The sequence below is a fragment of the Phacochoerus africanus genome, chromosome 5, assembly GCF_016906955.1.
Source record: "Phacochoerus africanus isolate WHEZ1 chromosome 5, ROS_Pafr_v1, whole genome shotgun sequence".
Lineage (NCBI taxonomy): Eukaryota > Metazoa > Chordata > Mammalia > Artiodactyla > Suidae > Phacochoerus > Phacochoerus africanus.
In genome coordinates, this window is record NC_062548.1 from 10,977,959 (window position 1) to 11,001,071 (window position 23,113).

Sequence of the window (23,113 nt, forward strand, 5' to 3'; positions counted from 1 at the left end):
GGCTCGTCTCCGGCCCGGCCCAGCCCTCCCTCACACCCACGCCCGCCCCCTTCCGGTCCCAGTTCGGCTCCTGCCCCGCGTCACCGGGACCCTAGCCCTGTCGAGGGAGCAGGTGGCCTGCCCGCCCCTCTCACCGAGGCTGAGGAGGGAGAGAGGGGAGGCGAAAGACACCGCCGCACTCAGGCTGCGGCTCCGGCTCGGCCTGGGCACAGCTCCGGCTGTAGCTCCCACTCTAAGGAGAAGGCAGCCTGAGTGAAACTCGGCGTCGCAGCTTCCTTGCGTTCCGGTGCGCATGCCCAGGACGCTGGGCCTTCTGGGAAATGTAGTTCCAGCGGGGCCGCGGGGGCGGGGCTGAACACGATATGCACCTGTTGTGGGGGTAGCTCTCCCAGAAGAGCTTACTATCGAGTTAGCGAAACAGCCACTTAAACCCACAACTACAATATAATATGATAAATGTAATAAAGGAGTGAGAGCATAGAGAGGAGTACCTACTGGGGGCAGGGACGGATCAGGAGGACATCCCAGAGGAGGTGACACCTGAATTGGATTTTGAAGCCCCTATAGGAGGATTTGCCAGATGGACTACCCTTGCAAAGGATGAAAGATTTGAAGGTGACCTATGCATTCAGGAAGCAGTGAAAAGTTCTGTTTGGCGAAGGCAAAGGGTGAGTAGACGCTTAATTTATCCCTCCCCCTCCTTTCCTCTTTGGTAACTCTAAGTTTGTTTTAAAGCATTGCATTTTAAAAGGATACCCTTTAAAAAAAAAAAAAAGGGAGTTCCCATCGTGGCTCAGCAGTTAACGAACATGACTAGCATCCATGAGCATATGGGTTTGATCCCTGCCTCACTTAGTGGGTTAAGGATCCAGCTTTGCTGTGAGATGTGGTGTAGGTCACAGACTCGGCTCGCATCCCACGTTGCTGTGGCTGTGGCATAGGCTGGCAGCTGTGGTTCCGACTGGACCCCTAGCCTGAGAACATCCATATGCCTCAGATGTGGCCCTAAAAAGACAAAAATAAATAATGAAAGGATACCCTTGTGGGGAGTTTCCATTATGGCGCAGTGGGTTAAGGATCTGGTGTTGCCAGAGCTGTGACATAGGTTACAGCTGAGGCTTGGATTCAGTTTCTGGCCCAGGCACGTCCATATGCTTCAGGTGCAGTAAAAAAAAAAAAATAGGATACCCTTGTGGCAGGTAGAGGATATGGAATGGAGTGGGGAGACCGGTTTGGAGGCTGTTGTTGTCGTCCAGGTCAAAGGCGATGAGGTCTAAACCAGGCTGGTGATTGATCTTTCAGTATTACAGACCTTCTTTACAAAGCTGAAGAAAGCTGTTCCCAGAAAAATTCCCGGCTGTGTTCACACGTGTGTATGCACACAGAAATTATTCTTCTTTTTACAGCTGCACCTACGGCACATGGATGTTCCCGGGCTGGGAGTTGAATGAGAGCTGCAGCTGCAGCCTATGCCACAGCCACAGCAACATCTGTGGATCCGAGCCACATCTGCCACCTATGCTGCAGCTGGCAGCCACTCCAGATCCTTAACCCACTGAGTGAGGCCAGCAACCTAATCCCCATCCTCGGAGAGACAATTTCAGGTCTGTAATCCACTGAGCCACCGTGGGAACTCCCACACAGATGTTTTGCATATGTTCCTGGAGGTTCGAAGTCCTCTGAATCTTGGACTCCAATTAAGTAGCCTTACATAGGGGTTCCCACTGTGGCTCAGTGGATTGTGAACCAGACGAGTATCCAGGAGGACACAGGTTCAATCCCTGGCCTTGCTCAGTGGGTCAAGGATCTGTCATGGCTGTGGCTGTGGGGTAGGCCGGCACCTGCAGCTGCGATTCGACCCCTGGCCTGGGAACTTCCATATGCCGCGGGTGTAGCCTTAAGAGGGGGAAAAAGGTATTCATACATAACCTAATGTCACTCAGACTTTCAGGGATTTGAGGAAGATTCAGACCGCTGGAGATGGCAAAAGAGCCCTCTCCCAGCCTTCAATGCAAACATTTCATTTTATAAAAGAGGAGGGGGGTCCAGGGGGACTGACCTGCCAAAGGCTAGTGAAGGAAGGGAAGGAGCACACAGCAGGCCCAGTTTCTCATACCCTGGACTGGGACGCCTCACCACCCAGGAGCTGACTTAGAGACACAAAGCCTGAGTCTCCCAATTATGCCTGGAACCAGCCCTCTCTCAGGAAATGAAGGATAGCATTTTACCAGTGCTTTATGCTAGACGACTGCAGTGGCTACGCTTTAGGATGGGGCCACTTCCCGTCCCCTCTCAGAGTCTTTTCTCAGCCATAATCACCTACAGCATTTCTGAAGCAGGCCCCAAGCACTTGGCATGTATCGCCTCACGGAATCCTCTCCATCATCAGCCCCATTTCAAAGATGCAGACACTGAGGCACAGAGCTTGAGCAAGGTGTCCGAGGCCACATAGATGACAGGTGGCAGAGCTGGTCTTTATACGGAGGGAGCGTCTAACTCCAGACTCAAGCACCCCCATGTGACCGGCCTCATTGCAGGGAATGGGGGGTGGCACGGACGAAATGGTCTGAAGCCTTAGAACAGCCTTTCAGGAGTTCCCTTTGTGGCTCAATGGTTCAGGAACCTGACTAGCATCCATGAGGACGCAGGTTTGATCCCTGGCCTTGCTCAGTGGGTTAAGGATCCAGCGTTGCTCTGAGCTGTGGTGTAGGTCTCAGACGCCACTTGGATCTGGCATGGCTGTGGCTCTGGTGTAGGCCAGTAGCTACAGCTCAAATGGGACCCCTAGCTTGGGAACCTCCATACACTGCAGGTGCAACCCTAAAAAGACCAAAAGAAAAAAAGAAAATCCTTTCAATACCCAAAAGATTTTTTTTTTTTTTTTGGTCTTTCTGCCTTTTCTAGAGCCACTCCTGCAGCATGTGGAGGTTCCCAGGCTAGGGGTCTAATGGGAGCTGTAGCTGCCAGCCTACACCACAGCCACAGCAACAGGGGATCCAAGTTGCATCTGCGACCTACACCACAGCTCATAGCAACACTGGATCCCCAACCCACTGAGCGAGGCCCCAACCCACTGAGCGAGACCAGGGATCAAATGCACAACCTCATGGTTCCTAGTTGGATTCGTTAACCACTGAACCATGACGGGAACGCCAAAAAGATATTTTCTTAAGTGTTTCCTTTTTCCTCAGTGAAATACTAGATCGATAGGGTCTAAAACCCCACTGCACACACACCTAGACCCTCAAAACAGGTAGAACAGTGGTGAGAAGCTGGCCGGGAAGGTTCTGGAACCTAGAGGGCTGGGGCTCTGGGGGAGGATTGGGGGGGTCAAGGTTGAGGACCAGCGTGGGAGCTGGGAGGGGGGCCGCCGAGGCAGGGAAGATGCAGAAGCAGGGACATGGTCTGGAAGACGGGGTGCCTGGGAGCATCCTCCCGTGAGGTAGAAAATGCGAGAAAAGTGGGAGGTCAGTTGGTCAACCTCCCACGTTGAGTGTGAGGTGGGGGAGGCAGAAAACAGGCTGGAGATGAGGATTTTGGAGTCACAGGGCATGAAATCGAGATCAGCTGGGAAGACCGCAGAAAAGAAAAGGTTGGGAATGCTGACTTTGGAAGAACGGAGGCGAGCTAGGACTGTCCGGGGAAGAGGCTGGGCCGGCGAGCAGGAAGGCAGGGAACCAAAGGGAGGGTTCCACCAAGGGGGCACCCAGTGGCTGCTTCTGAGAGGCCCAGCCAGCTGGTCCCCGGCAAGGGCGTCCATCCCAGAGCCAGGGTTCCTGCCTCCCAGTCTGGGGCTCTCTCTTGTTTCTCAGTCGAGCTGCTGATGTCCAAACAGGTCCCAAACTTAGTAACAGGAAGGCCATTGGTGACCACTCAGTGGTTTCCACCGAGAGGCAGGAGCTGAGGTCGTGAAGGTTGGGGATGCAGTCGGGGGTATGGACAGCTCTTCCGCCAGCAGTCTTTGTGTTCTGCACACAGGGGCAGGGGGCGGAGGGGGCACCAGAGGATAAACCCACTGGTGGGGAATGATGCCACTTACATAAGGATGCCCGTGGCCTTGTGCGCCTGAGAGGGCACCAGCCACCAGGGTGACATCCGAGGGGCAGGAATAGCAGGTGATAGTTACTCTCTTTTGTACTTTTCCTGTTGCATCTGAGTGTGTCCCAATGAATGGTTTCCATTTTTACAACCTGAAAAGAAAGACTATTTTTATTTGGGGGAAAATAGAGTTCCAGTTGTGAAAAGCAGCAAAATAGGGCAGCAGCACGAGGGAGAATGGGGGACAGGGACTTTGAATTTGGGGACAGGAGAGCGTGCGTGCCCTCTGTTCTTAGGCTGCAGCAGGATGTCCCTCAGGAAGCTGGAAATGAGGGAAACTGGATCGACCACTTGCAAACAGAACTTTTAGCCAATATACACAGCATAGGATCCGCAACAATTCCCCAGGAAAGGGCCTGGTTAAGGCGGAAGCTGGAAAGACTGAGGAAGACTCACAGAGGGTGCTGAGGGAACTTGCGGCCACGATCTGTCAAGTGAAAAAGGAACTTTCAGAGCAAAGGGTTAGAGTAGAATGGGCACCTATGTGTGTGTGTGTGTTTGGTTGGGGTTTTGGGGTTTTGTCTTTTTAGGGCCGCACCCTCAGCATATGGAGGTGCCCAGGCTCGGGGTTGAATCGGAGCTGCAGCTGCCGGCCTACACCACAGCCATAGCAACCCTGGATCCTTAACCCACTGAGCGAGGCCAGGGATCGAACCCTCATCCTCATGGATACTAGTTGGGATCGTTACCACTGAGCCACAACAGGAACTCCGGGAGAATTTTTTTAAGATCTCAAAGGTCTCATTTCTGCCACCCATGGGCCTTCCAGGGCTCCCAAGCAGCTGAGGATAAATGTGGCCCAGGAAAGAAGTGGCTGTTAGTGGCCACAGGAATTTAGATTGAAAAATAAAGTCCTTGGAGTTCCCGTCATGGCTCAGTGGTTAACGAATCCGACTAGGAACCATGAGGTTGCGGGTTCGATTCCTGGCCTTGCTCAGTGGGTTAAGGATCCAGCATTGCCGTGAGCTGTGGTGTAGGTCGCAGATGCAGCTCGGATCCCACGTTGCTCTGGCTGTGGTGTAGGCTGGCGGCTACAGCTCCGATTAGACCCCTAGCCTGGGAACCTCCATATGCCGCAGAAGTGGCCCTAGAAATGGCAAAAAGCCAAAAAAAAAGAAAAAGTCCTTCAACTCCATTCCAGCATTTACTGCTTCCAGAGGTTCCTATCCTGGAACCAGCCCACGGCTCACCCTGAAGCAAGAAAAGATCAACGTTAACCTGGGAAAAGGCTAAGCCGCTGGAGCCCATCGACGCTGCTGAGGGTCTCAGGCACTGGCCAATGTGTTGCTTGGAAAGGCAGAGTGGTGTTGCTTGGTGTCTCAGCTAATCAGCCTCCCTCTGCCACTCTGAGGGCTCATCGGAGTAGAAGCCGCAGCTGCCTTGCTCATTATTTCTGACTAATAGCACCTGGCACCTCTGGGCGATGGCGCTCGCTCAGGACCCAGGTGTGACCTACACGGCCAACACAAGTGCGATGGCTTTGTAGCCCTTTGGAGGGAAGCAGTCTGCCCTGACAGCATCGTCTTGTCTAAGTCCCGGTCCCTTGCAACATGGTTTAATGAACTGCTTCATCCTTCTTGCTGCTTCCCTTGCTGCCAGTCTGAAATAACTGACGTGTCCTCACAGTTAATTCATTGCAGAAGTTTGGGGTTTTTGGCCACGCCCACAGCATGCAGCCATCCTGGGCCAGCGATCAAACCCACGCCCCAGCAGCAACCTGAGCTGCAGCAAGGGCACTGCCAGATCCTTAACCCACTGAGCTGCATGGGAAATCCTGGAGAAGTTTGGTTTTTTATTTTAAGGGCTGCACTTGTGGCATATGGGCGTTCCCAGGCTAGGGGTCAAATCGGAGCTACAGCTGCTGGCTTATACCACAGCCACACTGAATCCGAGCCACGGCTGCCACCTACACCACAGCTGGATCCTTAAACCTAAAAGAAAGAGGCAAAAAGATTAGTAGGTGTTCTCTAGCACCCTTCCAGATTATCTGATTCTATGAGTCTGTGCCTTTCCTAGGCTATGACTAAGGTATTTTACAAAACTGATCGTAATGCAAATGACTCTTTTCCATAGAGATGTAATTGATTTGTCTGTGGAAGCCATTTTTGCTCCTATCAGCAAATTCAGGTCTCCATTCTTGCTTGCCTTTGTAAGTCTGTTTTTTCGATTCTCTTTTTTCTGTTTTGGCTGTGCCTGAGGCCATGTGGAAGTTCCTGGGCCAGGGATTGAACCTGTGCCAGAGAGACCACCCAAGACACAGCAGTGAGAGTGTCAGATCCTTAACCCATGGGGCCACCAGGGAACTCCTGGAATCTCCTTTGAACCTTTTTTTAATATCTTGCAGTTTCCCTCAATGAATGAGCTAAAACAGGATCTTTGACACATTTTAATCTTGTTTCTCTGATCATGATTTTACTTTTTCTTCATGGCTCATTTGCCATACCTTAACATCTCCTTTTTTCCCCCAGGCTATCATAGGAAGGCCAAATTTTGTCTTTTTTTTTCTCCCAACTTTTTACCATGGAGCAACAGCCATGGGCCAGGGCTACAGTCTGGTCTGGGTGGGTGGCATGTGGGATTTCCTAGGAAGGTAAACAGGGCACGGGTGGAGCCCACAGGCTGTGCCGTGTGATTTGGGGTGCAGTGTTAAATCTTCCAAGTGTCGATTCCTGCAGAGTTTCACAGGATGTAACAGGAGCTCCTCCAAACACCAGGAAAAGAGGCCACCTCGACCATCAGTGTGCCCGCCCCCATCCTCCCTGTCCCACTGAAGCTCCACCAGGAGGCAGGAAGGCAGGGTCCCTGACACTACAGCCGGGAGCTGCCTTTCCACCCAGCCTGCGGCTGACGTCCCGTGGCACCGAGGCCCACCTGCAGCTGGCTGGGGCTGACACTCAAGGTCACACACGCTTCCTCCCCACAGCAGACCCAGCCACTTCCTCTTTCTGCTGAGGACAGCAGAAGTTGAATGAGAGACGAGTTCCCCAGATGTTGCAACACCCAGGAACAAGAGGGCAAGTAACAGATGGGTGTTTGCAGGCGGGACAGTCCCCCAGGGCGAGGGGGGGGCAGGGCCTTGGAGAGGCCTTTGCTCATAGGGCAGCTGCCTTCCAAGTGCCCTATGAAGCCTCACCATCAGCCTGAAGTCGAATCCCCCGTGTCAAACAGAAGGATGCGAGCAGGAGGAAAGAGGCTCAGGCAAGGGTGGAGCTGGGGTGGGGGATGATGGGAGACGGACCCCCTGGCCCAGGGTCCTGCTGCGTGAGCCAGGGTTCCACCAATCCTCTACTCACACTCAGCCCCCAGCCAGTCTAATCTTACAGGTGAAGCGACCTGCCAACCTAGCAGGGGCAGGGAGCCAGCTGGCTTTCGCTCCGCCTCCAGGCCATACTCTGCTGCTCTGTTGATCTCCCTGATGTCGTGGTCTGGGCACGTGGGCCAGAAGAAGAATTTCCAGATTCAAGACAAGGTGAAGAACAGACACGCTTATTGAAGCAAGAGGCGATGTGAACACAGCAGGCTGACTTCCTGATAATCAGACAGAGCTGACACTGAGTGTGGGATCAAGTCTGTTTTTATCGCCCAGGGAGCAGAGAGGGCTCAGGATACACCTGCTGGTTGGTTGGGGAAAGAGGGGTCTTATGATCCCCTTGCTGGTTGGGGGCCTCTAGAAGCAGGGCGAGGAATGGACCACACGCCTTTCCTACAGGGGGCAAGGAGTAGGCCAGGCTGTTCAAGGTGGGGAGGGGGCATTACATAGAGAGGGGTGGGCAACAAGGGTCTGGTAATGCTGGCCCTGGCCAGAGGCTTTGAGTTCCATTTCCTTGAAGAGGCGTTGAAACCCAAAGCCTGGCAGGGATGGTCCGTCCGTGGCACTCAGCCCTCCCGCGGCTCGTTTTTCATGTGATCAGCGCTAGGAGGCCCCCCTCCCCACTCCCCCCGTTCCTGGACAGCCAGGCCCCTCTGTGCCCCCAGAGCACACGGTCTTCTCGTCCTCTCCTCCCTCCACACCCACCTCGCCCCTTTTGCCCAGGAAAGACCTGCTCCTTCTTGAAGGAGTTACTCCAGGATCTCCACCTCCAGGAAGCCCACCCCTCTTACCCCCGCATCATTCCTCCCTTACACGGCACACCTGCTTGGGGGGCAGGATTCCTTCTTGATCCAAATCCCATGGCTCAGTGCCCTTCACACACCTGAACCAAGTCAAGTGGGCATTTAGTTAAGATGCAGATTCTTAGGTCTGGGATGGGGCCCCAAGTGCTGCCTTTCCCACCATCCCCGGGTGAAGCCCAAGGGTGTTCACAAAACCACACTTGAGGGGCAAGGACCTGGGCCCTCCTGTACTTCTGAGACCCCGAATCACATCAAGCCCTGCTCTGAATTACTGAGGGGTCGTTTGACGCCAATGCCTTGATGCCGAACAGCCGTGCCCCGCAAGAACCCGCCCCGCTTTGTCTTTGGGGACTCTCGGCCTCACAGTGGCTGACAAGCAAACCTCAGGTGCCACAGGGAAGGTGATCTTCACCTACAAGTGAGGCTGGAAGGGCAACCCCCCTTGAGCCCCCAGCACCTCTCATCTCGGCCTCCTTGGCAACGGGAAGCCGAGTTTCCCACGGCACGATGAGCCCTGGCCCAAGGAAGGAGGGGCTGCCCAAAGCCAGGAAAATGCAGGCCTGTCTTCACAGACCAACCCGGCTTCCCTGCTGTATAGACTCCCTGGAGGCCCAGCTGTGGGTAGACGTCACTGCTTGAACCCACAGGCCTTTAGTCCCCCCCGTGCCCCCCCCCCCGCCACAGCCACTCCCAGCTCACACACCGCCCACCCCGTCTCATCGCTAAGCCACACCCCAGAGGTCATGTTTCTCCTTTTATTGGGAAGCAGACACGGGGCACACAAGGTGGGCAGCAGCCCGACGCCTCCTGGCGACACCCAGGACAATGGTAGCCAGAGTCAAGGTCACCACGGTGGCCAGGCCCAAGCCCACCATCACCGAGGTGGGGGAGGAGGTGGACCCTTCCACACCGTGGTCACTCGTCTTGCCCAGGAAGATCAGAGGCCCCACTGTGACATCTGCTTCATCTGTCACTGCAAGACCAGACATCCAGTGGTCACCACAGTCCCCGACCAGGAACCAGGTTAGGGCTTCTGTTCTGCTCAGTGGGCTGAACCTGTAGCTTTGTTCTAACAGGGGCATTTTTCTCCCATACCCCTGATGATGGGTCAGAACTCCAGGATGGGAGTTCCTGTCGTGGCTCAGTGGTTAACGAACCTGACTAGCATCCTTGAGGATGCAGGTTCGATCCCTGGCCTTGCTCAGTGGGTTAAGGATCTGGTGTTGCCACAAGCTGTGGTGTAGGTCACAGACGCAGCTCAGATTTCAAGTTGCTGTGGCTGTGGTGTAGGCCAGTACTTACAGCTCTGACTCAACCCCTAGCCTGGGAACCTCCATATACCGTGGGTGCGACCCTAAAATAAGTAAACCTAACTCCAAGATGGCTGCAGAGCTGCCCTGGCCCACACCAGGGTAAGGGCTTGGGGCCCCTCCTCCTTAGCCCCAAGACTGCGTCCCCCAGAGTAAGCCTTTAAATGGGGGACAAGGGCAAAGAGTGTCCCCCTGAAATGACAGCAGGTCCCCTAGACCGAGGGGAGGGCAATAGCCCCAGGGCCCTCCCGGGACCTACCATGCCTGCGACTGCGGGGAGCATGCTGTCTCTTCGGCATAGACAGCTTCCTGGAAAGGCCTGGGATACCACACTGCCCCTTGTGACAGCAACGACAGATAACAGCAGGCCCTTCCACCGGGGACCACCTGAGAGGGAAGGACCAGGGTCAGACGGCTGTGTTGCCCACAAGAGGCGGTGGGCTGGGTGTGAGCACACTGGGGGCACACACGCAGTGGTGGCTGGTCAGCTTTTCCACCCAGTCCTGTCCAGTGTGGCCTCCTCACCTGTTGGAGGACTTGCTGAAGGAACAGGCTTTGTTGAGTTGGTCCGGGACTCGGTCAGCCGGAGTGACCTTCAGATGGCAGGTGATATAGATCTGGAAATGAGAGCAGCGATGAGGAGGCAGAGTCCTAGGTGGTGCAGTGACGAAAAGCCCTGTTACATAGACCCCTCACAGCCCTTGGTGGGGGGAGAGGAACCCCACTTTAGAGATGGGACAATGGAGGTTTGCAGGTTAACGTGCCCAGAACTTCATAGCAAGTAGCAAACTGGATTCTGAATTGGAACCTGTCCCCCTTATTCCCTTAACTTTTTCTTAAACTTGTCTGATCACCCAGCAGGCCTCACTCACCCTCTGCTGGACCCACTGAAGCTCAATTTCAGAGACAAGGATCAAGCCCGAAGGGGCCGAAACCCCACCCGACCCAACGGGAGGAAGGGAATTTGACAAAACCAGAGCTCAGGTCAGCCCGAGGGCTCTTGGCAAAGGCACCCACATCCAGAAGTCCCTTTTCATTCTTTAGGGTCCGACGCCCCGCCACCAACTCTGCAAAGGCCCTGAAGTTCCACCACCTTTGCCGAAGCCTTCTGCAGACCCGCACACCTTGGCCACCACCTAGTGGCTGAAAGCGCCAGCAGGGAAACCAATTTGGTGACTCCAATGAGCCAGGAGGCACTCCCAGCTGCCTGCCTTCTATCTGCCCCAACAGAAAAGGGTCCTTTTATAGTGTCCTGATTCCAAGGAGGGAACCGCTTTCACCCTCAACTTCTTCCCAGAATATTTTTTTCCCTTTTTTTTTTTTTTTGCCACAGCATGCAGCAGCTTGATGTAGGATCTCAGTTTCCAGACCAGGAATCAGACCTGGGCCATGTCAGTGGGAGCACTGAGTCCTAACAACAAGGCCACCAGGGAGCTCCCCCAGTACATATTTCTGATGCCAACTGGGGCCTCAGATTCTGTAGCAGGTTTTTTTTCTTCCCTCCCAAGAAGACATACAGATGGCCAAAAGGCCCATGAAAAGATGTTCAATAACACTCATTATTAGAGAAATGCACATCAAAACCGCCATGAGGTACCACCTTGCACTGGCCAGAATGGCCATCATCAAAAAGTCTGCAAGCAGTAAGTGCTGGAGAAAAAGGAACCCTATTACACTGTTGGTGGGAATGTAAATGGGTGCAACCACTGTGGAAAACAGTATGGAGGTTCCTCAGAAAATTAAACATAGAACTACCATTTGATCCAGCAATCCCACTCCTGGGCATCTCTCCAGATAAAACCACGACTCACAAAGACATGTAGTCAATGTTCACTGCAGCACTATTTTCAACAGCCAAGACATGGCAACAACCTAAATGTCCATGAAAAAGGAGTGGATCAAGAGGATGTGGTACATATACACAATGGAGTATTACTCAGCCGTTAAAAGGAAAGAAATAATAGCCTTTGTAGCAGCATGGATGGACCTAGAAACTATCACGCTAAGTGAAGTCAGTCAGACAATGAGACACCAACATCAAATGCTAACAGTAACCTGTGCAATCTAAAAAAAGGACACAATGAACTTCTTTGCAGAACAGACACAGACTCAGACTTTGAAAAACATGGTTTCCTAAGGAGACAGGTTGGGGGGTGGGGGGATGCATTGAGAGTTTGGGATGGACATGCTGTAAAATTTGGTTGTGGTGATTGTTGTTCAACTATAATTAAGTAATTTAAAAAATAAAATGGCCACACCCAAAGCATGCAAGTTCCCAGGCCAGGGATCAAATCAGAAGCTGAGCTGTGACCTCTGCCACAGCTGCAGCAACACCAGGTCCTTAACCCACTGCACTGGGCATGGGATCAAACCAACACTGCCTCAGAGACAACACCAGATCCTTAACCCACTGTGCCACAGCGGCAACTCCCATCAGTTTTTGAATAAGGGTTCCCTTCTCCCTTGAGTGCTGTCAGCCAAGCCACCCACCTTTGAGGGAGAGCCTGCCCAGAGCTCAGGCTGCCTTCCACTGATCAGGATTGTCCATCTGGGAGTTGCCATTGTGGCTCAGTGGGAACACATCTAACTAATATCCATGAGGATGCACGTTTGATCCCTGGCTTCACTCTTTGGGCTAAGAATCCAGCATTGCTGTGATCTGTGGTGTAGGTCGCAGATGTGGCTCGGACCCAGCATTGCTGTGGCTGTTGTGTAGGCCGGCAGCTGTAGCTTCGATTTGACCCCTAGCCTGGGAACCTCCATATGCCATGGGTGCCCTGAGGAGAAAATTAAAAAAAAAAAAAATTGTCCGTCTTAATTACCACCTACCCCTGGAGATAGAAGCCAGTTCCGATGTCCCCTGTTCTGATGGCCAGCACCTGTGTGAGCCTCATTCCCTTCTTCCCCACCCCAGACCTCCTTGACTCCCTACCCCAACCTTAGGGCCCACAAGGTCACCAATCTGGGGACCAGGACACTTTCTGAATCTACTCTCCATTATCCCCAGCCTCACTGAACCCAGGACCTGCCACCGAAGAGCTCCAGGACCTCTCCCAGCAGCTTCAGTTGTGCCCGTGTTTCTGTCTACCTTCCATTCTCAGAACAGAACTGCTGGGAGAGAGGACGTAGCACAGGCAGAGCTGAAAATCCCTGCTTTGGAGACTACTCCTTTCTGAGCAGCTTTTCCATACTTTCCATCCTTCCACTCTCTTGAGAAACTTAAAAAGCTTCTTGATTTTGTTTCTAAGATCCTATCAGCACTTTCTGGCTAGAGGCCAGTCGTACCTGTACTTCCTGCCCCAGCCGTCACCAACTGTGCACAGCTTTGCTCCCTACCCCCACTCCATTGAGTCAAGTTGGGCCTTCTAGCTTAGTGGTTCTCAAGGGTGGGAGGGGGGACCCCCTAGAGCAGCAGCAGTAGCAATAGCACCTGGAGACTCGTTAGGAATGCAGAGTCCAGGCTCCACCCCAGACCTACCGAACCAAACTCTGAAGCCCGGGGTGGAGCAGCCGTCTGTCAACAAGCCCTCCCTGTGATGCGGATGCACTTAGGCGAGATCAGCAACTTTGGGAAACCCACGAGCAAGTTCAAGAGGCTACGTAGTACGAAAAGTTCACACCACTTCCCTTGCCTTTCCAGAAACCCTCCAGGAAAGCTGACATCTGCTCTTAACTCCTTGACTCAGCCCATCGGGGTTCTGGCCGCGCCAACCATGGTGAGGACAAGGTCCATGGCCTGGTCAGCAGATGCTACCCTGTTGGTACTCCTTTGATGTGGTATCTCCCAGGTTCCTATTCTCGTGGTTTGTTCTCTTTTCAGGATCCCCAACTCTCTCCATCCTCCATGGGTTTTCTACTGGTCTCTTAAGGGTTTTTAAATCACCCGTGCCTCCCCAAAGATCACAAGAATTCATGACTTTTATCTATGTGTTAAGTCTGCAGAGTGACTAGGATAGGGGAGCTACCAAGTCACCGAATAAGGGGACAGCACCTGCGAGGAAGTCTAATCAGCCTGACCCCACAAGCTCAGCCTTCTTCTAGGCTATTAAGCCATTACCGTGTTTCTGGAATCATTAGCGAAATGGAACACATCCACGGTGAACTGGAGCGTCTCTGGTCCAGGTCTAGGTGCTTTGAAAGCAGATGAGGCCTCAGTGAGACCGTCCACGAGACAGCTTTGAAGGGAACAAGTCCAACAGTTACAGGATGCTGGCGAAGGTCCTCTGATGACAGGCGTTCCTTAGAAAGGTAGCCCAGCCTCACCCGTGGAAGTCCACGATGGTGTGAGAGGGGGAGGTGTTCCAGTCCGGTGTCAGCGTGGCCACACAGTGGTCCACAAACAGCCTCAGCGGCACGTGGCTGCCGGTGTGGACTTGGGCCTGGAGGTGGGCTCTGTCCCCCAGCTGGAAGGTGGGCATCATCTTCTCGGCACTCCAGTTTTCTGCAAGACACGGCCCAAGTGAGGGGCTGCCAGAGTGCCCCCTGCCGGCTCCCCACCCCAGCCCTCGCTGCTCACCCTCCATCAGGCGCAGAGAGAACACCAGCTTCTCCTCAGAGGACACCGTGGTCCTGAAGGGCACCCAGGTGGGCAGGATGGCCCAGCTGCTCACGTTGCCCTGCCTGGGAACAAAGAGTAGCTGCCCACGCCTGGGTCAGGGCCCCCCCCCAATCTGGCCCCTCGCTCGAGGGGATCTCATTGCCGAGTCCTCAGCTACAGCCCAGCCAGGAAGCTGGACAGACACCTCCAGTCTCAGCCTGACCCTTAACCTCCCAAATGCAACACCTGGAAGCAGGCCCATCCCTCCCAGCCCCGAGGAGGGCTGGGTTGCAGCGTCAGATACACCTAGTTTGGTTTCTAGGTCCACATTGACGCCTCACTCACGTTACCCCTAGAGGCTCAGATTTGCGCTGTCCCTCTCTGCCCCACTCACGATTCTTTATTGCCATGCCCACGCCACGTGGAAGCTCCCAGGCCAGGCCATCAAACCCTCCCCACAGCAGCTGCTGCAGTGACAACGCTGGATACTTAACCCACTACACCTCAAGGGAACTCCCGCTCAGGATTCTGCAGGTGGGTCCTTCAGAGATTAAAAAAAAAGAACCAGAGGACCACCTGCATTTATCTTTTTATTTTTTTGCTTTTTAGGGTCACACCTGCAGCATATGGAAGTTCCCAGGCTAGGGGTCAAATCAGAACTGCAGCCACCGGCCTATGCCACAGCCACACCAGATCCGAGCCGGGTCTTTGGCCTATACTACAGCTCACAGCAATGCCAGATCCTTAACCCACTGAGGGAGGCCAGGGATCAAACCTGCGTCCTCATGGATCTGAGTCAAGTTCGTTAACTGCTGAGCCACAAAGGGAACTCCCAGGTCCTCTGGTTCTTGAGGTCAGTGAAACACAGCCCCTACCAGGACAGGAAGGCCCTTGGAAGCAGCTGGCATCTCCAGATGTCCGCCCCGCTGACCCTGTGGGGTCTCATGAAGAGCTGCCCCTGGTGATCCATCTGCTGAGAGCCAGACCTCAGGTATCTGCACTCGGATAGCGCTGCCCAGCCTGTGGGCTGCCCAGCACTGGCCACGGCCATCACGACAGGCCAGCCAATGTTCTCGGCTCGGCCCCAGGTGGAGCCGTCCTCAAGTGGGAGACAGGCGTGGTCCCACGAGGGCTTCAGCCCTTTTGGCCCATAAGAGGGCAGCTGGGCATCCGCCCGTGGCTCCTCCCCCTCCACGTGGCCGCTTCCAGTTCTCGGCTCCGTCCCGTCCGCCCTCTACACACCAGCTGCCAAGGATCAAAACTCCCCCTCATCTCCCATCCACCTTCTGCACCAGTAGCCAGAGGACCTTCTGGGTTGAGAGACGTTTTCACCCACTCTGCTTGGTCCCTAAGAGGGACGCCCACCTTTGTGAGCCTGGATCCCTTCGCTGGATCTGCTGGGCCTTTCCGGCCCATCTGCCCTCCTTTCCTTATGGAAGGGCCCTGGGCTGCGCCCCCTCCTGTTGACACATGGCCCTCCTCTGAGGTGTATGTGGCTCTGCCCACCTGTCTGAGGCCCCCTCCCAGCATCTTGTTCTGTGAAGCCCTTCCACACAGTTCTCATCCCAGGTGCCCCCGTGGTAACCACACTACCCCCTGCCCCCTCCCAGATGCGAACACGGGGATTAAGGCCTTAGTACGCAGCCTGGGGCCTGGCATTGTGGTTCTAAACCACTCGCTCCCTCCTCACACCTGATGCCCACGTTCACGGGCACGCGACCCATGCTGGGGCCTCCCTCGCCCTCCCCCAGGTACAGAGGGAAGCCGTGGGGCAAGAGCAGGTGATGATGCCCAAAGTCAGAGCCTAAAACCCACCCCTGCACTATGGAAAGACCATTTCTGAACTCGGAGGGGGCTGGGGCCGGGCGGTCCCGCCGCATCTGACAGCTGTGGGCTGGACAGATTTCAGAGGCTCCGTTAAGGCCACTGGCCTCCGGACTCCTACCGGGACTGAGGGCAGCAACCACAGCCCCAGCACCCCCCCCCAACCCCGTCACTGCCAGGAGGACCACGTGCTCACGGAGGGGCCTCTGCAGGGGGGCCGTGAAGGCCCGTGCCACACTGACCTGGGGTAGTGACACTCGATGGGGACCTCCGCACGGTTCGTCCTCAGGATGGACAGGTTTCCTGCAGGGCGGGGGTCATGGCGCAGGAAGGTGCTGTACACCAGAGCATCATCAGTCACCTGAAAGGAAGGGAAGGGGTTAACCCTGCCAGCATCACCTGCCCCAGGTGTGCCCTAGAGAGGGGAGGGCACGCTGCTGGAGGTGGAGAGAATGCAGGCCCTGGGCTCAAAGCCCGCTTTGCCACTGACCCGGGAGACAGCCAGGACAGGCACCACCTCTATCTCCTTTCACCCCAAAAGGGTGACACCACCGCAGGGGGTCTGGATCAACGCCTTGCCTCGTCATCACCGAGCAGTGCCCAATGGACCAGAGACACTGGCTGTGTGCTCCCTTCTCAGGCTGCCAGCATCACCCCCCAACACACACAGTTTCCTTTCCCAGGTGAGGCCTGGGGCCAAAAAGGCCCCCAGAATGAGGCCAGAAAGTTCCAGGAATTTTAACTCATTGCTACGGCAATTAACACTTAACTCCGCCCTCCCCCTTCTGACTTAGCCTCAAACCCACTTCACAGAAGGGGAAGCTGCTTTTGCGGTAGCCTGAGGCAGGAAGAGCACCTGCAGGTGCTACTGGGGCCATTTGCATCACCTGGGGCCCTCAGCGTCTTCCTGCCTGGCCCTGTCCTGCTCAGGCTTCCGGGGCAAGTCCTAGCCGCCTATTAGTGGGCGCCTCAGGTGCCCAGCCGCCTATTAGTGGGCGCCTCAGGTGAACCAGGTGCGTGTTTGTGGGCCCCAGGGCAAAGTGGGAATGTGGGGCTCCTTATTCAAAAGCAAAGAAAGTCAAGGAGTTCCCTCTGTGGCTCAGCACATTAAGAACCCCACATAGTGTCCAGGAGGATGCAAGTTTGATCCCTGACCTCGTTTAGTGGGTTAAGGATCCATGCTATGGTGGCAGATGCAGCTCTGACTCAATGCCCAGCCCAGCAACTTCCATATGCTGCACGTGTACCTGTTAAAAAATTTTTTTTCTTCAAGACAACAGCACATCATTAAACTGAGCATGGGCCCTGACAGGCTTCCCAACAAGCCACCCAGCCCCTGTGATTCTTAAGTGAGATGGGGCAGCGCTGCCCCCGGCAGAGGCATCACCAGCCTGTGCTCCACGTCAGGGTCACCCTGGCGTCTTAGAGATACTGACGTCTGCCCCCACTTGCATTCTGATTTAATATGGGAATTAGGCTTTTTTTTTTTTAGGGCCTCAACTGCCATATGTGGAAGTTCCCAGGCTAGGGGTCGAAATGGAGCTGCACCTGCTGGCCTACACCACAGCCACAGCAACACCGGATCTGAGCCATGTCTGTGATATACACCACAGCTCACAGCAATGTGGGATCCTTAACCCACTGAGCAAGGCCAGGGATCAAACCCGCATCCTCATGGATCCTAATCACTTTCCTTACTGTGGAGCTGAAACGGGAACTCCGAAATTGGGATTTTTTAACTGCTTTCCAGGTGATTCTAATGCCCAAAGTTTGGGCGTGACCAAGTTAGAATAATTCCTTAACTCCTGCAGCTCTGGCCTCTCTGACCCTCTCCCCAGATAAACAAGGGCCAGGAGGCTTCAAGGCCGGCCCTGGAGGCCATACTTGGACCAGAGGAGGACCCCAGGGGCTGAGCTCAAACCGGGACTCTACCCAAGCTGAGCTGGAGTCCCGGGCCGGGGGGAAGCGGGGGACATGATGGAGAGAGACTGGCTCTGCAAGGGGCAACGGAACGCTGGTCCAGGGAACTGCGTCCCGCTGGGCCCGGTCCAGCCCTGCCTTACTCCAAGGCACTTCCTTGCGGCCCGAGTCACGCCCGTCTCCTTAGGAGGGAGTCTGGCCTGAGTTACTCAGCTCGCTCCCCGCACCCGCCACCCCCCCACCCCAGCTGGAAACATCCCCCCCACCTATGACCCACTTGGAGCGTCTTCAACACAGGGGACCGCAATGTCCTTTGCCCCCTCCCGCGGCACCGCTTTTAGTGCAAAGCTTCCAGCCATTAACAAGGGCGAGGCACACACAGGGGTTTTTTTCTGTAATGATTTCTGGGCTGAGGTGGTAAAGTTGGTCTCTTCCATAGACGTTTCTAGGGCTCGAGCCAGGGCTGGGCTACCTACTGGGTATCCTATCGTACCCCCACCCCCCACAGCTACAATGCTCTTGGATACCCGCAGGGGCTCATAAATCCTCAGGAATCAGAGTGGGGGTGCCCAGTCCGGCCCAAAGTGCACGGCCACCCCTGGACCTCACCCAGACTACCCAAGTTCGGCAACAAGAGGCGGGACCTCCGCCCACCCCCCTGTGCCATTGAGGCCCAGCTTCGGCCTCAGCTACTCCACCCATGCTGCCCCAGAAAGGAAAAGGATCCCCAGACAGCCTCTCCACTCCCCATCGTCAGCCCATCACAGCCAAGGCCGCGGAGGGGGCCCAAGCCTCACCTGCAAGCTGCTGCCACACTCGTGCAGCCCGACCTCAAACCTGACCACTGTGTCCGTGTCCCGAGAGACCAGCGGCTCACACTTTGCAGGGCCCAGGCTGAGATCTGCAGGCCTGATGAGCTTCCCGGTACCGAAAAGGTCCTTGCTGACAATGACCACCAGTTGGGCCTCCTGACACTCCACCATCACGGTGGGCGCCTTCGAGGGCCTCAAGCGCTGGCCTTCGTCCTGCCAGACGGGCTGCGGGCTGCATAGCTCTGTGCCTCCCCAGAGCAGAAAGCAGATGAAGAACCTCCAGCTCAGCGCCATGGCACTCACAAGGCCACTCCCCTCCCCAGTGGTACTGGGCGGGCACCACCCCCGGCATTTTATACCCTGGGTGATGGCTACTTACACCTGGGCCGCCCCCTTCCCCCGCCAATCCAGTTGGCTCTAGGCCCTTGCTGCTTAAAGAGGCTCCCGGTCCAGCAAGATCGGCCTCACCTGGGAGCTCATTAGAACCATTGACACTCACCGCCCCCACCCCCAGACCGACTGAGTCAGACCTGGTTTTCTGCTGTCCCCCCAAGTGATTTGTATTCACATTGTGAGACGCATGGGCTGCTAGCCTGGTCAATCGTGACCTCTCACCTCTGCCCTGCTCCCACCCCTCCGTGTCCACCCTTCTCTGGCTTTGCCCTTATCCCCTAGGAAAGAAGCTAAGAGCCATCCTGGATTGCTGGGGGACACCAGGAGAAAGGCGCTGATTGACAAAGGAGGAGAGGGCGATGAGAGATGCAGGGACGTCCCCTCCATCGGGAGGTCTCCTAGGAAACAGGGAATGTTAGAGGCCCCTGGCCGACTTTACAGGAGGCAGGAGGGAAGGGCAGTTCGGGCAGAGGTGTGAACAGAGGGGCAGGGGTGTAGAGACGGCACCGGGTGGGCTTGAGGGAAAAACCCCAGAACTCAGAGTTAGTTGTTGGAGCCCCAGGTCCCTGGGGGGGTGAGGGTGGCAGTTTAGGGGGCTGGAGAGGTGTGGGGGCAAGATCGTGCAGGTGCTGGGCTGAGACTAGACTTTGCTCTGAGGGGCAAAGAAGGCCCCAGAAGGTGCTGAAGCATGTGCCTGATCAAGCAGTGCAAGCGTAGCACTGGAGACAAGGGTCAGGAGGCTACTGCACCAGTCCTAGCGGGGTAGGCAGAGAAGGACTGACAGGGTCAGCCCTTACTCATGACCTACTCTGTGCCAGGCCTGGCTCAGGCCCCTCGGGGTGGGGGGGGGGGGAGAAGAGTACAAAATATTCATGGCATTGAACCTCTGGGGGCAGAAGTGTGTACTCACTTGCAAATGCTTGCTTCTAAAGTAATTGAACCATACATTCAACTTGCTTAAATATATCCCCTTGGCGGTTTTTGGTTTTGTTTTGTTTTGGTTTGGTTTTAGGGCCACACCTGCGGCATATGGAAGTTTCCAGGCTAGGGGTCGAATCGGAGCTACAGCTGCTGGCCTACTCACCACAGCCACAGCAACACCAGATCCGAGCCAGGTCTGCGACCTACACCACAGCTCACGGCAACACCAGATCCTTAAGCAAGGCCAGGGATTGAACTGATATTAGTGGGGTTTTTAACCCACTGAACCACAACAGAAGTCCCTTTTTAAAACTACTCTAGTTTACTCGTGGGAAAATGTATAAATGGAGAAGAGAGATTACCTCCACAAATTCCTTCAACATGGGGGGTGGGGGGTTGGGGAGGGGTGGAGGAAGCCAGCTGAGAGCAGTAGGTGAGAGTTCGGGCTCCAAGCTGGCCTCCCTCAGCAGAAACCCTTCCACCTGGGTTTCCTGCCTGGCAGGCCCAGAGGAAGGGCGCCAGCTGTAGCTTGAGGCCCCCAAGGGAGAGCCAGCTAGAGAGACTATGTCCCCTGCTGGGGAAGGGGCCTCCATACTTGATTGTGCTGGGAGGAGGGTGGCGTGGGCTGGGGTTGAGCGATCAGGGCCGCCCTGAAGCCTCACGTCATCCTCTCTCCCTCTTTGCCTTGGTGTTAACCCCCCTGTGAGGGCTTCAGATGAAAAAAAAAAAAAAATGAAGTTAGGGCAGGTGGGGATTGGGGCATGGATTCGTGGGAGGAGTCTGGGTGAGGTTGCAGGGAAGTCTCATGCACAGGGGGTGGTGATGAGCATGTGCTATCCCTTATCTCATAGTGTGTTCCCCTTTTCCAGAAAGAGAACTCCGGGGAGCACAGCCAGTCCAGCTCCCAACACTGCCCAGATCCTGGGTCTTTTGTATTTTTCTGGGAAGTGCTGCCCCCTGGTGGCCAGAATGCACTCAAAGCAGGGTCCACCAGCCCAGAGCATTTTCCCTACTCAAAATTCTTTACAGCCTAGATAGTGGTTTCTGAATACTCTTCCTCCCTAAGAGCAGGACCCAGGTATTCTTGGAGAATGTCTCCTTGGAGAATTCCTTGGCAGACTCCAGGATTAGGGCCAGGAAAGTACAAGGTGAATCTGAACCGTTTTGTTTCGTTTTGGTTTTGCTTTTTTAGGGATGCACCTGTGGCATATGGAAGTTCCCTGGCTAGGGATCGAATCAGAGCTGCAACTGCTGGCCTACCCACAGCCACAGAAATGTGGGATCCGAGCCGCATCTTCAACCTACACCACAGCTCACGGCAACCCTGGATCCTTAACCCACTAAGCGAGGCCAGGGATCGAACCCACATCCTCATGGATGCTAGTCAGATTCATTTCTGCTGAGTCCTGAGGGAACTCCTGGAACATATTGTTACACCAAAAAAGTGCTGATAAAATGATGAGGATGTGTCAAAAGAACAGAGGAACCAGATTAACAGGGTGGGGGGCACTGGCCAAATTGGGAACAACTGTGCATCAAAATGAGTGAGGACAATAAGGACTCAATTCTTACTGAATAAGGTAAGAATTCATGGAGTTCTCCTCATGGCTCAGTGGTTAACAAACCCGACTAGTATCCATGATGATGTGGGTTCCATCCCTGGCCTTAGTCAGTGGGTTAAGGATCCGGCGTTGCCGTGAGCTGTGGTGTAGATCGCAGATGTGGCTCAGATCTGGCATTGCTGTGGCTGTGATGTAGGCTGGCAGCTGCAGCTCCGATTCGACCCCTAGCCGGGGAACCTGCATATTGCAGCCTTAAAAAGACAAAAGACAAAAAAAAAAGAATTCACGAGTGTCTGTGCTAATAACAAGCACATACATAAAAACACACAAATGGCTCGATTTCCCATCGTGGGGCTCAGTGGTTAACGAATCCGACTGGGAACTATGAGGTTGCGGGTTCAATCCCTGGCCTTGCTCAGTGGGTTAAGGATCCAGCGTTGCTGTGAGCTGTGGTGTAGGTTGCAGATGAGGCTCGGATCCTGCGTTGCTGTGGCTCTGGCATAGGCTTGGCAGCTACAGCTCCGATTAGACCCCTAGCCTGGGAATCTCCATATGCCACTGGTGCGGCCCTAGAAAAGACAAAAAAAAAAAAAAAATGGGAAAACTTTTCCCATAAAAGGGAAACTTCCTTACAGTACAATGCCAACAAATAATCACAGAAGGAAAGACGATTCAGTAAAAAACCTTTTGCAATCATCACTGTAATAATAGATTCCAGTAAGAAGTATTAGGTGAATGTTAAAAATGAACTGATGAGGAGTTCCCGTCGTGGCTCAGTGGTTAACGAATCCGACTAGGAACCATGAGGTTGCGGGTTCCATCCCTGGCCTCGCTCAGTGGGTTAAGGATCCGGCGTTGCTGTGAGCTGTGGTGTGGGTCGCAGACTCGGCTTGCATCCCACGTTGCCGTGGCTCTGGCGTAGGCCAGTGGTTACAGCTCCGATTAGACCCCTAGCCTGGGAATCTCCATATGCTGCAGGAGAAGCCCTAGAAAAGGCAAAATTCAAAATACAAAAAAAAAAAAAGAGCTAATGGTGTGACGGAGATGTTAGCTAACTCTACGGTGGAGATCATTTTGCAAAATACAAGAGATCACATCAGCGTGTTGTACACCTCTTACAATGCTATCTGTCAATCATATAATAATAAAGCTGAGGGCAGGGGACGCTCTGGAGATGTATGGTAGTGGTGGTTATACAACCATACAGAATGCCCCTGAACTCTACATTTAAAAATGATTAGGAGTTCCTGTCGTGGCTCAGCGGAAACGGACTAGCATCCATGAGGACGATGGTTCGATCCCTGGCCTTGCTCAGTGGGTTAAGGATCCAGCATTGCCACAAGCTGCCACATAGATCTCAGACGTGGCTTGGATCCGGCGTGGCTGTGGCTGTGGCTGCGGCGTAGGCTGGTAGCTGTAGCTCCGATTGGACCCCTAGCCTGCGAACCTCTATATGTTGCAGGTACAGCCCTAAAAAGACAAAAAAAATTTTTTTTATTTTTATTTTTTGCTTTTTAGGGCTGCACCCACGGCATATGAAGGTCCCCAGGCTAGGCATTGGATCAGAGCTGCAGCCGCTGGCTTACACCACAGCCACAGCAACGCCAGATCCAAGCTATGTCT

At 54.5% G+C, this 23,113-nt stretch overlaps 2 protein-coding genes and 1 long non-coding RNA gene across 5 annotated transcripts in view; 1 reads left to right on the top strand and 2 right to left on the bottom strand.

Moving 5' to 3' along the window:
- Positions 1 to 272, bottom strand: part of DTX2 (deltex E3 ubiquitin ligase 2) — a 35,360-nt gene extending 35,088 nt beyond the window's left edge. For 2 of the 3 annotated variants that reach the window (XM_047779803.1, XM_047779794.1), the window contains exon 1: positions 135 to 272. The gene's annotated coding sequence lies outside the window, so the exon portion shown is untranslated. The remainder of the gene's footprint in view (positions 1 to 134) is intronic. The other variant, XM_047779789.1, reaches the window with a different exon arrangement.
- LOC125127171 (uncharacterized) lies at positions 220 to 10,817 on the top strand. Its single transcript, XR_007134881.1, has 4 exons — positions 220 to 286; positions 559 to 668; positions 7,022 to 9,234; positions 10,380 to 10,817. It is a non-coding gene; the product is annotated as an uncharacterized LOC125127171 (long non-coding RNA).
- Positions 8,953 to 18,952, bottom strand: ZP3 (zona pellucida glycoprotein 3). The gene is made up of 8 exons (XM_047779804.1): positions 18,600 to 18,952; positions 16,125 to 16,243; positions 14,038 to 14,141; positions 13,785 to 13,962; positions 13,579 to 13,696; positions 10,047 to 10,138; positions 9,781 to 9,908; positions 8,953 to 9,184 (listed from the first exon to the last, which is right to left on the bottom strand). The coding sequence occupies exons 1-8, from the start codon at positions 18,906 to 18,908 to the stop codon at positions 8,967 to 8,969; spliced, it is 1,266 nt and encodes a 421-aa protein (XP_047635760.1). The 5' UTR covers positions 18,909 to 18,952; the 3' UTR covers positions 8,953 to 8,966.
- Positions 18,953 to 23,113: the final 4,161 nt, after the last annotated feature.